General features: G+C 39.6%; 2 protein-coding genes across 4 annotated transcripts; one reads left to right on the forward strand and one right to left on the reverse strand.

Moving 5' to 3' along the window:
* The first annotated feature begins 1832 nt into the window (after positions 1–1832).
* LOC131240955 (uncharacterized) lies at positions 1833–14519 on the forward strand. Of its 3 annotated transcripts, none has more exons than XM_058239519.1 (5): positions 1833–2094; positions 5450–5572; positions 7963–8082; positions 8181–8288; positions 14007–14519. In XM_058239519.1, the coding sequence occupies exons 1-4, from the start codon at positions 2058–2060 to the stop codon at positions 8243–8245; spliced, it is 345 nt and encodes a 114-aa protein (XP_058095502.1). In that variant the 5' UTR covers positions 1833–2057; the 3' UTR covers positions 8246–8288; positions 14007–14519. The 3 variants fall into 3 exon arrangements, with proteins under 3 accessions (XP_058095502.1, XP_058095503.1, XP_058095501.1); XM_058239520.1 differs by lacking the exon at positions 14007–14519 and adding an exon at positions 11138–11529; XM_058239518.1 differs by lacking the exon at positions 14007–14519 and having other exon boundaries at positions 8181–8441.
* Positions 10687–11360, reverse strand: LOC131239120 (probable leucine-rich repeat receptor-like protein kinase At1g35710). The gene is made up of 2 exons (XM_058236678.1): positions 10879–11360; positions 10687–10786 (listed from the first exon to the last, which is right to left on the reverse strand). The coding sequence occupies exons 1-2, from the start codon at positions 11358–11360 to the stop codon at positions 10687–10689; spliced, it is 582 nt and encodes a 193-aa protein (XP_058092661.1).
* Positions 14520–14780: the final 261 nt, after the last annotated feature.

The raw sequence follows: 14780 nt of genomic DNA on the forward strand, positions 1-14780 counted from the left end.
GGGTCGAGTTCGGATAGAGGTCTATCCGGACAGATCCGAACCGAAAACCCGATCCGATTGGAACCGAATCGATTCAACCCGACCTGACCCGAGCGGACGTGTGTTATCACATTCGATAAGAGAGAGAGAAAGCTTTCATTTTCACGAGAGACGAAGCTTTCGTGAAAGAGAGACGGAGCTCTCAGAGGGAGAGAGCGCTTTCATAAGAGAGAGACACGAACGGATTAGCTACTCCCCTTACCACCAGCTCCGTCGCTGGTGGTGAGTGCTTTATGGGCCCCACCATGATATATGTGTTTCATCCATTTTTTAAGATCATTTTAGGTCTTGATCCCAAAAATGAGATGGATATAAATCTCAAGTCGATCATACCACAGGAAAACAATAGTGATTGGATATCCATCATTAAAATCCACCTAAGGCCCACTGTACTGTTTATTTGACATCCAATCTGTTGATTAGGTCATGCAGGCCCAGATGAAGGGAATAAACAAAGATCAGCTTGATTCAAAACTTTTATGGCCCCCGAAAAGTTTTTAATGGTCGACACTCAATGAACATTGTTTCCTTTAATGTGGTCCACTTGATATTTGGATATACCTGATTTTTAGTTTTGTATGATAAAATGATATGGACAAATAGATGGACGGAATGGATGAAACACATACATCATGGTGGGCCCATAGAGTATCGAGTTTCTGTAGAGCTATAGGTACGTTGTAGCTATCAGGATTTTAGCGTGAAAGACAGGTACTTACTCTCCTCAAGCTCCGAGTTGTACGAACGGTTCAAAGGAGATCAACGTTGTATGGGCCCCACAGTGATGTATTTATTATATCTATACCGTTCATATATTTTTACAGATCATTATAGTGCATTATCCAAAAAATGAATAATATCCAGGATCATCTGGACTACATCGAAAATAGCAGTAGAGATAATGATTTTCACCATTAAACAATTCATGTGGTCCACTTGATAGTTAGATCTTTCTTATTTTTTGTCTCAAGCCTTAAGACAAGCTTGCCAAATGAATGGACGGTTTAGATATAACACATACCTTATGATTAGACCCATAGAACTTACTAACCTCAATATAGCAAAGTGCACCTAATGATGCACTTTCGTGCTGTGCACGTAAGACTACGCCTCGAGCTCTGAGTTGTATGAACGGTTCAAAGAATATCAAAGTTATAAGGGCCCCAAAGTGATGTATTTATTATATCTACACCGTTCATATATTTTCAGAGATAATTTTAGAGCATTTGAAGAAAAAAATAATCACATCTAAAGCTTAAATGGACCACACCGATAATAGCAGCGAGGATATCCGAACATTGTCCAATCCGATCCGAACGGTTTTTCTGACCGAGTTGGACCTGGATCAAATCAGGCCATATACACTTCGAATCGGTTCGAGTCAGGTGGCTGGGACTCGGTCCCGGATCAGATCAGGTTCCGATCAAGCCGTTGAGATTTATGATCAGATCGGGTTGGACCCAATCCGGTCCGATTCAGTCCAATGCCCAGCTCTACCTAAAATAAAGGTAGAACGGATTAGTAGCACGGATAAGAAAAATATATCGCAGTGGGGTTATAAAGTTTTACTCATGTGGTATTTAATTTGAAAGTTAATAAAAAACTTAGTCCATTTGTCAACAACGGTCTAACCCTCAGTCAAATACTGTTGCGATGAATAGAATCGGCTCCAAATCTTTCGCCATTTGTCTCTCTATAGCCTATCCTTGCTCGGCGTGCGTCGCACGTGCCATGCCCCTGGCGGCTGTAGCTGAGGGGTCAGTGGAACAAACACAGCAAATTAATAAAAATAAAAAGACACCGAGAAAGGAAACGAAGCCAGCCTCATCAGCTACAACCCGAATTGCATTTGACCTCCAAATCTCTCTATCTCTTATTCCGGCGACTATCCGGATATCTCACCGGAATCTGACGCCCGTCGCCGGATTTTTCATTGTCCTCTTACTGACGTGATGTCGAGAGTCTGATCCTTTCGACTTATTTCCTCTCGTTCTTTTCCCGATTCAGTGAAGAGAACGATGGGTTGTGGTGGATCGAAGCAGAAAAAAGGTGAAGGTGAGGGCTTATGTGTGTATGATTTTGTCAATTTTATGGGAGGATTTTTCTCATTTCCTGGTCTTAGGTTTTCTCTTTCTCTTGTAATCTGTCCTTCTTTCCACTTCTTTCTGTCTTTCCTTTTTTCCCCCTTCTTCTATTGCGATACACATTTAATTTTTATGCTAGATTTCTTTTCATGCTCACCTTTCATGGCTTCTTGATATCTTTTATGCCATTTTCATTTCGTTCTGTAATTAAATTGTTCTTTTGCTGGAATTTTTCTGGTCAGTATCTTGCATCGCCTGGACAGTTAAATCCTTTTAAAAATAAATAAATAAATTATTTCTGACTTCTTTTTCCATATAATTTGTGTCCCACTTGATGAGTGGACCTGCCATATTGCGGGCCAGGGTACAAAAATGGTGGGGCCCATCTGATTGTGGCATGGATCTTGCACAAGTGTGTCATGCTGGACGCATGAGCCCTACTCGCCGGAGTAGCCTTAGCAGGGTTGTCAGGCTAGACTTGTGTGTTCTGAGTATTTTCTTCACTCTGAAGTTATTTGCAGTTCTTGAATTTTGGTCTAGTAAACTGCAAAGATCATGTTAGTTTGCTGTCTTGGTTCACGGTGAGTAAAACACTAGTCACGCCTCACGGTACTCAGATGTGGTATTTGGCATTGATTTCTTGTCCACTTACTAACAGTGGAATACAAGTCAAGAGATTTATCGTGCATTACTGCATTTGGATGCTCTATCAAACTCATTCGCAATAATGATGAGTGGACCCCTGAGTGCAAATCCATGTGTTTCAACTAGGGCTTGAAGCAATGTGGAAATTGAAATCTGGGGTGTTACTCCCCCATTACAAATGTACTGGAGCAAACTACACTTTGGTTGTTTGTTTCCCCTTGATTCAATTGAATTGTTGCAATTGGCTTGATTGAGCATCCAACAACAGCCTTATGTGGTTCACGGAAACAAACCGGTGTCAAACTTATGCGATAACTTTCATCATGAATCTGAATGGTGGGACAGGATTTGTGTAGTTGACCCCAATTAGTTGAGATTAATGCTCAGATGACAACGATGTGGTTACATTTAGATTGCTTGTATTTTGACTGTAACATGCTAGATTTCTACACTTGGTTGCCTGTGTTATCACTAATATGAGGTAACTCTATTTGCACATGTACCTCATGCTTAGTGGTATGCCTAGCAATTGACCTTACATGATCCTCCCATTAGTGCCCTTTGGGGGTTGCTTGCTTGTAATTTGTTGAGCTGGGCATTGGGTGGTATTGTGTTGACATGTGATCTTGTCAATGTGAGCCTCCGCCATGGCAGATTCCAAAGACCAGGTAAATATGAAGGTGGATGTCGGGTGGGTGTTCGTAAAACTTTTGCCAAACTATTTGATTTGAAAGCAGGCTGCAAATTGCTGGGAGAAAGGCTAAGATGATGATTGTGGCATGTTGGTCACATTTCAAGAGTCAATCCAACTCTACCCACTTCTGGTGCCAAATAGTGAGGATAAGATGTTGTGCTTGAAGACTTTTTATTATTTGCCAACAGTGAGTAGTGGTTCCATAAGTTGACATATATATGTGGGCCCCCTTTGACATGGTGAAATTGGACTGATGATGACAGCTTATTAGAGGAGACCACTTTAGGATTTTCAAGCTCATAGTTGAAGTTCCTTGATGAGTAATTTTCAGACACAAAAAACTTGGACCTTGTAAAAATACCTCTGATTCAGATGCAAGGATATCCTAGAAAATCCTAAGAACTTCGATAGATCATGACATCAATGTTTCCTGTATCGTTATTGCATAATGTATTGCACCCTTGGGATATGGATACATATCGGTTATCGCACGGGATATATCGGTTGTATCACATAATTTATCGTTGTTGTTGGAAAACATGAGAGAACATTGGGAAATTGGTCAAAATTTTCAATGAAACTTCAGGGATTGTTAAAAGAGACACCAATACACACTTAGAAATTAAAAATCACAAAAAGAGTGTACATAATAGGTTTCCTTTGTATAAGGTCCTAATCTATGCGCTGTTTGACCAAACCGATATAACTATATTCAAAGTCAATAATTCATAAATTTTATAAATATAGGAAGACATGCATGGAAATGCAAGAATTGCATTCAAAAGCAAAAGAAGTAGAAAACTAGAAATATACTTGTGGATTTCCGAAAAAAAAAAATATTTTTCAACAATTTTCAATATTTTAATTAAAATTATTATTATTATTTTTTTTGAAAAATCCTCAAATTGCCAAGAATGTGTAGATCACGTTATATACACGTGATTTCGTGTTTGGACACTAAAATTGCAACCAAATTGGGAAAAATTGAGGAAATTTTAATTTTCCCCAAAATTTTCGCAACTTGGCCTATCTCCACCAAATCTCGAAATTAAAGCTCCAAATCCATAATTTTTCATGCAAAACATGAAGAATCATGGATTTCTTACCATTCAACACTGTTTACAACATATAAAAATGAAAAAAACGAATCAAAACTAAAAAATATGCACCAAGAAGCTTTTGATCGTGATTTTGGAAAATTTTCGAAGATTTTCTTCCAGCAAACTAGAGTGGACTAGTTGAAATTGCCTTATAATGTAGTAGGAGGATTAAAAAATAAATAAAAAGATTTTTATGAATCTTTGAGGATTTTCTAGTCAAAACTGCATTGGTTTCCTTTTATTCCTTTTGATATTGCAATCGGTATCGATATATCACACGATACATTAAGAATTTATAAAGGGAGACTGTGAATATATCGCACGTCCACGGTATATCACGATATCATGCAATATATTGCACGATACCATGAAAACTGTATATAAGAGCTGGGTTTCGTACCCTGTTGGGATAACAAATATAGTGTGGGATTTATCGATGATATTGCAAGATACTGAAAACACTGCCTGACATCACCTAATGCATCTTGAATATTGCCAGGAGTCTATACCAAACCATCCAAGCCACCGCGCAGTGAATGAGCAAGTGCCTCACTGACTCCACATCCCCATACACAGCGCAGCAGTTGGGGATCACCATTGTACATTTTTGCTTTCATAACTTGAATATTGATATTATGCAATACCAGTAAGCTTCTTACTATATTGTCATCTGCCCTGTTGTAAAACCTTCAAAAGATGGAATATCAGCAAACTCTCAGTTCTGTTGTAGTTTATGGTATACTCAGCACTAAAATTGTAACTTCGGAATATCAGCTGTATTCCTTGCTAAGAAGCCAAATGCTTTGGTATATTTATATTCATCCTCAATATCTGATATGCTATAGGTGCATTGATTTTTTAAAGCTCATGTGTATTGATACTCTCAGAGAATACTAAAAAGCTCCGAAAACCAAAGGCTTGGAAGCATACTCAACCAATAACTAGAGCACAGCTCAGACAGATGCGTGATGAGTTCTGGGACACAGCCCCTCACTATGGTGGACAGAAGGGTACTCTTTTCTCTTCTCTCTCTCTCTCTCTCTCTCTCTCTCTCTCTCTCTCTTTTCCCTTGGAAACATATACAATCTGTAGTTTGTCTACTTCTTATGATAATTGTTAGCACAAAGGGTGATGATGATGCTAATGACCCCCATTAGTTGGGGTAAGGCTTAGATGATGCTGACGCTGATGATGAATTGTTAGTACACAGGGTGCTGTATATTCAGGCTTCAATGTAAAAGGGATTTTTTTAAAACTGTCTGAGATGAAAACCTTTGCTCTAATAGCATTTCATATCATTGTTTGAGTATCATCAATCAATGCATGCCAGTGTAAGTTAATATGGAGCATGTCCTCCACATATAAAGATGAAGCAGACGGTAAAAACAGTGATGAGGTTCTATAGAGTGAAACACAATATTTGCAGTATGCACATTGTTCAAAATCAGAACCCAAATCCTGCCATCCTACTGTGATGGCATCACTTAATCAGCACGATGTGGCAGATGATTTCTTTTCTTTTTTCAAGGACAACATCAATATTGTATTAAGAAAAGAAAGGAATACGACAACCTTCATGGCAGCTAACCAAAGCAAACAACCCCACTGTACCTGTAATGCCCAAAGCAGAGCCTCGAACAACCTTAAAATGCACCCCACTACACATTTGATATACCAAACAACGATTAGAATACGGTCCCTGGAAATCTTTCTTTCTCTAATCTGTCCTCTGCGTTCACCTATCATGAGAAAAGGCAGCAGCGCTATTTGCACATTGTCATGGAATTCATCCATTAATTTTGCCATTTGCCACCTTGCAAGCATAATATCCTGACTTGGCCTACTTAACCAAATTAATTGAGTTTTCAATCATAAGAGGCCAAAGCTGGTATTCACTCTCAATTCTTGCCCCTTGAAGAAGAGCTGTAGCTTCAGCAACATTAGAGTATGCCTGTTTCTTGTTTGCCACCACCTTGCACTATTCAGTTATGTGTGGATGCCCCTGAAATTATTTGTTGCAAGAAATTTAATTTGTACATATTTGGGCATGCTTCTGCCAATGGTTGCATCTGAAAACCTGACATTGTTATTCATCATTTCATCCATAGATTTTCTTTCTACTGTGTCTATTGACATATTCAATTGGATTCCAGAACTCTCAAGCTGCTTGAGTTGTGTCAAGAATTTCCAATAAATTACTCAGATCCATTTAGCATGGGTGTGGTTTTATCCAATGGCTTGGAATAGCAACATCCACTTAAGTGATAGAGTATATTCAGCTGAAGAAAAATTTATTGAAAGTTGAAGTTCCTTATAGCAGTCAGGTGACGCAAGTCCTTGTGAGAACAGGCACCATTTAGACATTAGCCTCTTTTACTTGGAAAATATGACCCTTGGAAGTCATGCACACTGCCATTGTACACAAGTCTGAATCTGTATCTAGTTATCTTAGGTTCTTGGGATCTTGTAATTGGGAGGATCATTTTACTTGATTGTCTTCCCATCTATGATACTCAGCTACTTGTATGTGCTAAGCTTATCATGTCAGATTTAACACGATACTATCTTTCCAAAAAAACAAAAAAGGATTTAACATGATACTGGCACTGTATGGTTGTAGGATATCCTTTAACCAAGTCCATATTAGATTTGTTCTCTTTGAATCCTTGGCAATTTTCTTACATTCTTGTCCTAATACATGTATATATAATATATACAAATAAAAATGAGAGACATTAACAATCTTGCCAAATTTAGCATGCTGAAAAGATTTTAAAAAGGTGCAAATGAATAGAATTGGTCAAATGTTTCTAGTGAAAAACAAAACATTAGATATGAATAGCATGTTACAAATGTAGCTCTCTACATACTGCATTTTTATTTTTAAATTTTTGTGATGGAGAGTCGTATGCCCGTTCCCATGTCCGTGTCCAATACTGGGTGACAGCTTCTTATACTCAATGCCGGAACCTGTATCCCTTTGACACAGGCTTTGATAAGGGTACAACAATGCTGCATGTACCATATTCTTGTACTATTGTGATCTCTGAAATACGAAAAGGAAAGGGCATGCCAGCCAAAAAGAAAGAACATGGGTTACTGTTTTCTGCTAGTTTCAGGCATCTGGTATCTGCCATGCACTTTCTATAACTAATGATCATGCTGAGAAGTTAAAGAATTGATGGGTAATACTGGAAATAATTTCTAGAGGCTATGCCAAACACCATAACTTGAACTTGGCGGATGATTATCCAAGGCTTTGCTTTTGCTAAAACCTGGTATAGTTATTTGGATTAGCCACATTTATCTAGGATGCTATTATTGTGTATTGAAAGGATATGATTGCAAAAAGAAATCAAAGAAGTGTTCCTGATTAAGTTTAATCTTTTCATTATATCAGAGATTTGGGATGCTCTCCGGGCTGCAGCTGAAGCTGATTTAAACCTGGCGCAAGCAATAGTTGACAGTGCCGGTGTCATAGTGACAAGTGCTGACATGACAACATGTTATGATGAAAGAGGTGTGTCTATGATGCATGCTATTTTTTCTCTCTCCCCTTCCAAGCCAACTTCCTTCTTGAAAGAATGTCTCTTCAACAAGACCTTATTTCTGGCACAGGTGCAAAATATGAACTGCCCAAGTATGTTTTGAGTGAGCCCACCAATTTGATTCGAGACAGTTGATGACAACAGAGAAGAACCCTGCCAGTCTTCGATAATAATCAATGTAAATTATGTAAATTACACTCAGCTCTTTTTTCAAATCTTTACTGAAGTTGAGTTTGAACTTCTGCTGAATACAGTCTCCATTTGAATCCCTTCTCTATATTATGGTTTACTCAATGAACAAGAAAATGCATTTAGTTTGCTTTTTTCTGCATTCAAATATTCTGATGTCAATGGATGCATGACACTGCCTTTTGCTAGTGAAGTGTTATTTCTTGCTGGAGTCTCCATGGGTTTTCTTGGAATACTTTTTATATTTTCTTTCTAAGGGAGATTTGTTTTGCATGTTAAAAACAGAAGTAGAGAAGTAACAAAAAGCTTTCAGTGATTCCAAATCAGCACTGATTTTGGGAAACGTTTAGCATGTTAGTCATAGCTTAGGAGAGGCCACTTACATAAAGTTCCTGTGGTTTTAGCGGTCAATGGTGTTTGTAATTTGATGGTCCCAAAGAATTTTGATTTCAAATCAGCTTTGATTTTGGGAAACCATTAGCATATTGACTGTGGCTTCAGGAGAGTTCATTGAGAGAAACTTACATAAAGTTCACCCGGTTTTTGAGGTCAATGTTGTTTGGAAATTTTATGGTAGCAAAGAATTAAGGCAACATTTGGGAAAGGGCATAAATGGCAATTGTGCCCTATTTAAATGGTGGCACACACTTTTAATCTAAAGATGCTTTGTGTAGAAGGCGCAGAAACCCCATTCCTCATTGAGCGGATGGAGAAAGCTCATTGTGGACCCCTTTGGCGAGGGCCAATTGGCTACCATGGTGGAGCAGCTGGTGAATATCGTGGATCCCTTTGGCAAGGACTAATGTGAAGGAGATACTGCTCCCACATATACAACTGACCTCATCCTTAGGGTTGCAAATTTGCAATCTGATGGGTGGGGTTATTTGGGGAATAAATGTTGTGAATATGGTGCATTTCCACTAAAAGATGCCCAAATTTGCACGTGCCAATTACAAGCTTTTATATATTCTCTACTCCCAGTAGTTTGAGACAGTGTAATTGCACATAAAGGCTGTAGAAATGGAGGTCTGCTATCAGATGGCTCATGAGACACATGCTGCATGGTTGGCCCTGGATTCTGGACTGGCATGTAAGCATGCGAGTGCTGGCATCATTATCAAAACCAGTTCCTTTGTGACCTGGATTATGGGAGGTGAGAAATGTTGGTATAACACATTCTTGAGCGGTGTAGTTAGTCTACCTGACGAGTGAGTTCCCCTGGATGCCTTCCTGTAATCACTTCCAGCGCTACTGCTCCTAAGCTATAAACACCTCATTTTTCAGTTGCCCTTGTTGTGTAAGCAAGTTTTGCAAGAAAGGAATAGAAGTGTCTTACTATCTATGTTTGTTGAATTGTAACTATGACTCGCAAGCTTTTGGCTTACATCTCAGTTGCATGGATTCATCTCTGGTTTTGTGCCTTATTTGAATTGACAATTTATAGAAAAGAGTGGAAGTCAGCTTGTACATGCTGTGTAAGTTGCAGTTGTGGAGTTCTAAACTATCATCTCCTTATAAACTTGAACAGAACTCTTAACCACCCTCGAAAAACTGATGGCTAGGATTGTTTGTTTGGTGTGATTTTCAACCACATGTCATCTACAAAGGACCCACTAGATGGGTTGATCCACCACTCCTGCCACGCTTTAGGTATTGGACTATGAATGTCCATTGCTGATCCAGTGTGCTGGAACAGAGTTGGACTTCAAAAAAAAAAAAAACAAAAACAAAAAGCATTGACCGGAGAATCAGGGGAAGCAAAGCCAGCTCCCCAGGTTCTTCGAGAGCATCCATTCCTCACATTGGTCATGTTGGACAGCTCAGGATCTTTGAGAGCAGCATCCGTTCCTCAATATAGTTCCTCTTTTATATAGATATTTTATCCTCTTGCATATAGTAACAATCCCCCAAACCTCACAAAAAAGGCAGAACTGTTCAGTTCTGTATTCTGGGGTAGCGTGGATTTGTGCCTGGTTTATTTCATTTCCATTTCCGTTTGAATTGACAGAATAGAAACAGATTAGGGAAATTTGAAGCAAATGACACAAAACAGTACAAAATAAAAAATAAACCAGGTGCTATGTAGTGGCAACTTACCTGGTGCAGCATATCCATAAGCTTACTCTTGCTCCAGTGGTAGACTCTCAGGAGTTTCAACACCCGGTCAAGGGTTCGAGTATCCATAGGTGGTGAAATCCCACTATGGCGTGAGTGTGTGGGTGTGTGTGTGGATGTGTAAAAAAAAAGTGTGTACAACTGTTGATGAATGGGATGAATCTGGTTTCAGAAGTCTAGCAGTGCTGAAGTCAGAGAAATGAGCCTAAAAGTCTGAATCCAACAAGACTTTAGCGGTCGTTATATCTCGATGAACTATTGGCAGGGTGCAATCATGGTGCATGGGCCACACCTTTAATAACCTTCAACTTCTTCACCCAGTCCGATTCCATAGCTTTTTCATCATTGCTTTGAATACTAGCTAAGCTTCCTCTTTCCATGTACTCATAAACCAAAAACATGCATTGAGAGTGTTAATATAACACATAAAGCTTCATGGTGTTGTTATGTTGAATTTCTGTTACCTCACTTCTAAAGTTTTTCTCATCCTTATCTCCCTGCTTTCCAATGGGTCAATTTTCTTTACAGCCACTACTTGAACTGTTGGTTCCTCTGCTGCTTGCACATTTCCATATCCTCCCATCCCAATGCAATATTGTTCATTGAAATCCTCTGTTGTGTCAATGATATCCTTGTTCATGATCATCCTATTGTAATTCCATATTGAAAATAGAACTCTATTGCTTGTTCCTTTTACCTTGTTCTCTACATCTCTTGCTCTAGGATGAAAAATGGAGGAAATTCCAGCGAATCCAAATAGAAGAAGCAGCATGTCTAAAAGAGGAAGAATAATGACAATCGCTATTTTCTGACCTTTCTTGTTTCTCAAATGGGAGTTGCAGGGTGACAAACCTTGTACTTCACAGCATAAACCTTCATCGTTACTGAAAGCCTCTGCTGGGGCCTGCTGAAAGGCTTTTCCTTGGGAAGATGGCCATCCAAACATTGTACGAGAAAATCAACGAGTGATAAACTGAGCTTGTCTTCATAAGAAGGCAGAATGGAACCTGAGATCTTTTTGTGAGAGGTTCAGATTCTGTAATTTCTGCAATTTTATGAGCCGTGGTGGTATATCTCCAGTGAGGGAGTTTATTATTATTATTTATTTTATTTTATTTTTTCTCCAGAGATCCGGTGAGGGAGTGTTTTTTTTTTTCAAGAGATCCAGTGAGGGAGTTATGACTCAAATCTATTGCAACCTTTACGTTTACTAGGTTACCGAATTGACATGGAATGGTTCCATCAAATTGTTCATTGATATGTTTAGGCTCTCTGGCTCTGACAATTTCCCAATTTCTAGTGCTATCTTACAAAGAAGACGGTTGTCTTTAACTCTAAAGCAAAGACAGCCTTTTCAACTCCTCAGGATCTGTGCTGTTAAATGGTTCAAAGAAAGGCCAAGTTTCTAGCTAACTGTCCGAACTCCAGTGGTATCCCACCAGTAATCTTGTTCCCAGATATTTGTAGCTTGATCAAGTTTTGGGATTCTCTCTAATTGGTGAGTGCTCACTATACATTCTGTTGTAGCTCAAATCAATATAGACTAGATTTGGATATACTACCAACTGTTCAGATATATTTCCTGTGAGCTGGTTCCTTTGGAGCATAACTCTGGTTAATTTAGTGCAGTTTCTCAAGCTTTTTGGGATGGGACCAGTGAAGTGGTTGTTGAATGCAGCAAAGGTTTCAAGCGATCCACCTCGGAATAATAGTTCTGGTAAACACCAGAGAGGTTGTTGACCAAATTGATTCTGGCTAAATCTGTTAGATTTGATCTTTCCCAAGTTAGTGAACCAGATATTTGATTGGAGTACATGGTCAATTGAAGAGATTCTAGATTTCCTAATTGTGGTGGGAGCGAACTAAAAATTGTATTATTGAAGAGGACCAAGAACTGAAGCGTAGTTAGGTTACCGAAAGTGGATGGGCGGAACCTGTCAGATGGTTGCTAGGCACGTCTAGCACATTCAGATTAATCAAGTTTCCGATATCTGATTTCCTAATTGCGGTGGGAGTTAGGCAAAAATTGTATTATTGAAGAGGACCAAGAACTGAAGCTTAGTTAGGTTGCCGAAAGTGGATGGGTGGAATCTGTCAGATGGTTGCTAGGCACATCTAGCACATTCAGATTAATCGAGTTTCCGATTTCTGGTGGAATTGAAGTGGAAATTTTATTTTCAGGGAAGGATAGGACAGTAAGCTTGATCTAGTTTCCCAAAGTGGAAGGGGATGGAGCCAGAAATCTGATTTTTGGACATGTACAAGACGGTAAGCTCAATCAAGTTTCCCAAAGCAGAAGGGATGGAGCCTATTTAAGATTATTATATGCACTGAGCTCAACCTGAGTCCTTAAGTTTTCTGGGAGTGAGTCAGAAATCTGATTTCTGGACAAGTACAAGACGGTATGCATGGTCAGATTTCCCAAGTTGGAAGGGATGGAACCGTCTAGATTATTGGTGGAAACTTTTAACTTGAGATTCAGATTTCCGATTTCATGTGGAATTGAGCCTGTAATCATTTTTTCATTGAGTCACAGATAGGCCAGCTTGCTCAACTTACCCAAAGTCTGAGGTTGAGGCCAGTAAGATTGTTTTCACCCAGGCTCAGCTTAAACAATTTCTTGAGGCTTCCAGTTTCTGGAGGTATCGAACTATTTTGATGGTTCTTGTACAGATGTTGGACATCGAGATTCATAAGTAGGCTGATATCAGATGGAATCTTTCTGGTGAGTTGATTGTTCCAGAGTTGAAGGGAGGCGAGTTTGCTCCAGTTGGTGAAAAAATCCAGAGCAATTTCACCTGTTATTGAGTAATTGGAGACATTGAGCTTGGAGATTTTAGTAAGATTAGATATGGAAAGCGACAATGCACTGAAATGATGAATAATGGACAGATCAAGGACATTAAGCCTCAAAAGAGTGCTGATATGTGACGGAATGTTTCTGAGGAATGTATTGCCCGTGAGATAAAGAGGGGTGAGCCTTGGAAAGGAAGGGAAACGAAGTTTATTGAGCTTACCTCGTAAACCCACATTGGGGAGGTTTATTTTGATAACATTGCCTTTGACATTGCATGTGATTTCAATCCATTTGCAAAGGCTACCATTGGAGAGTGACCATGAACGGAGAGATTGTGCAGTGAGAATGGATTTCCATTTGAGGAGCGCATGGGTAATGCAGGGGCATTTTTACACTGGGCTTGAGTGGGGTGGCTTGTGAGATGCAGGGGCACACTCGGGGTGGGCAGCCTGTGTAAGGCCGAACTCATGTGACGTGGGGCCCACGAGGGGGGTTCGGCCAAGGTCCTAACCCATGCGATGTGGGGCCTAGGCTATGAGATAAAGGGATTAATTCGCTATACTCTATCAGTCTGAGCTTTTAGAACAAGTGGTTAATTGTCCTCAATGTGCTTCTGAATACACGATGATAATGTGTTCAAATTGGAAGAAACCAATATATCTCACATTAGTAAGACGTGAGAGTGATTTCTTTGAGTTCATGGTTGTGTTGTGATTTTTTATGCCCTTTGGTGCTCGTTTATGTATGTTAGAACATTTCCAGCTTCTTTCACTGTTTAGGAATGCAATTTTGCAGGTTGGTGCCAATGCAAGCAGCCCAGATGAATCTATGTGGCACATGTGTATGAGATCCAGGCTGTTCATCAGGTGCGGTCCAAGGTGAACATTCCTCAGCCCAAAAATCCAGCCAGCACCCGTTTGGTGGGTTAGAAGTGGAGGGGAAAAAAAAGGATGGCTACATAGTGAGTAGAAGGATTAACAGTCTGCAACTATCATCCCCATCACGCCCACTTGATGAGTGGCGTTAATTTCAGTTTAGGACTCATCCACTGCATATGCCTGATGAACATCCCAGATCTTGTACACGTGTGCCATGATCCATGTGTGGGGCTTGTATTCAGCGCATTCATTTGTATGCTTCAAATAGCATTTCCCTGTATTCATTGAGAAGCACTTGCTTACCTTTATGGCACCAAAAGCCTAGCAATGGTGGTGCAATATAATCTCCAATAGTTGTATTTGGGAATGGTCCATGAAACATGATTGCATCTATGGTGCTTATAAAAGTGGCTTGTGCCTTTTCATCGTTGTCTCACATCCAACTGAGGAAATTCTCTCAATAGCTATAATGCTAGTCCAAGAATATGTAGTTGGCTCCGACTTATTGTTTTTGAAGCTGGTGCGAGTAGGGTTGATGTTTTAGTTATTAGCACTGGTGAGATGATGGGCCCAACCAGATGGTCCATCTACCTCAGGTTGAATGACACTAGCAGCTGAAGCTCTGGTCCATTTTCAGTCCAACGTGGGGTGTTGTTTTATTTTCTTAGCCTTTCATTTGCTGTAGTTGAAG

This window comes from Magnolia sinica, chromosome 3 (assembly GCF_029962835.1).
Source record: "Magnolia sinica isolate HGM2019 chromosome 3, MsV1, whole genome shotgun sequence".
Lineage (NCBI taxonomy): Eukaryota > Viridiplantae > Streptophyta > Magnoliopsida > Magnoliales > Magnoliaceae > Magnolia > Magnolia sinica.

Excerpts from the sequence above, each read along its gene's own strand:
- LOC131240955 (XM_058239519.1), top strand. The coding sequence starts at position 2,058 with ATGGGTTGTGGTGGATCGAAGCAGAAAAAAGGTGAAG. Across the intron at positions 2,095-5,449 it reads GAAGCAGAAAAAAGGTGAAG|AGAATACTAAAAAGCTCCGA; the intron begins GTGAGGGCTTAT and ends TGATACTCTCAG. Across the intron at positions 5,573-7,962 it reads TCACTATGGTGGACAGAAGG|AGATTTGGGATGCTCTCCGG; the intron begins GTACTCTTTTCT and ends TCATTATATCAG.
- LOC131239120 (XM_058236678.1), bottom strand. The coding sequence starts at position 11,360 with ATGTTTGGATGGCCATCTTCCCAAGGAAAAGCCTTTCAGCAGGCCCCA. Across the intron at positions 10,787-10,878 it reads AGAAAAACTTTAGAAGTGAG|AGGAAGCTTAGCTAGTATTC; the intron begins GTAACAGAAATT and ends GTACATGGAAAG.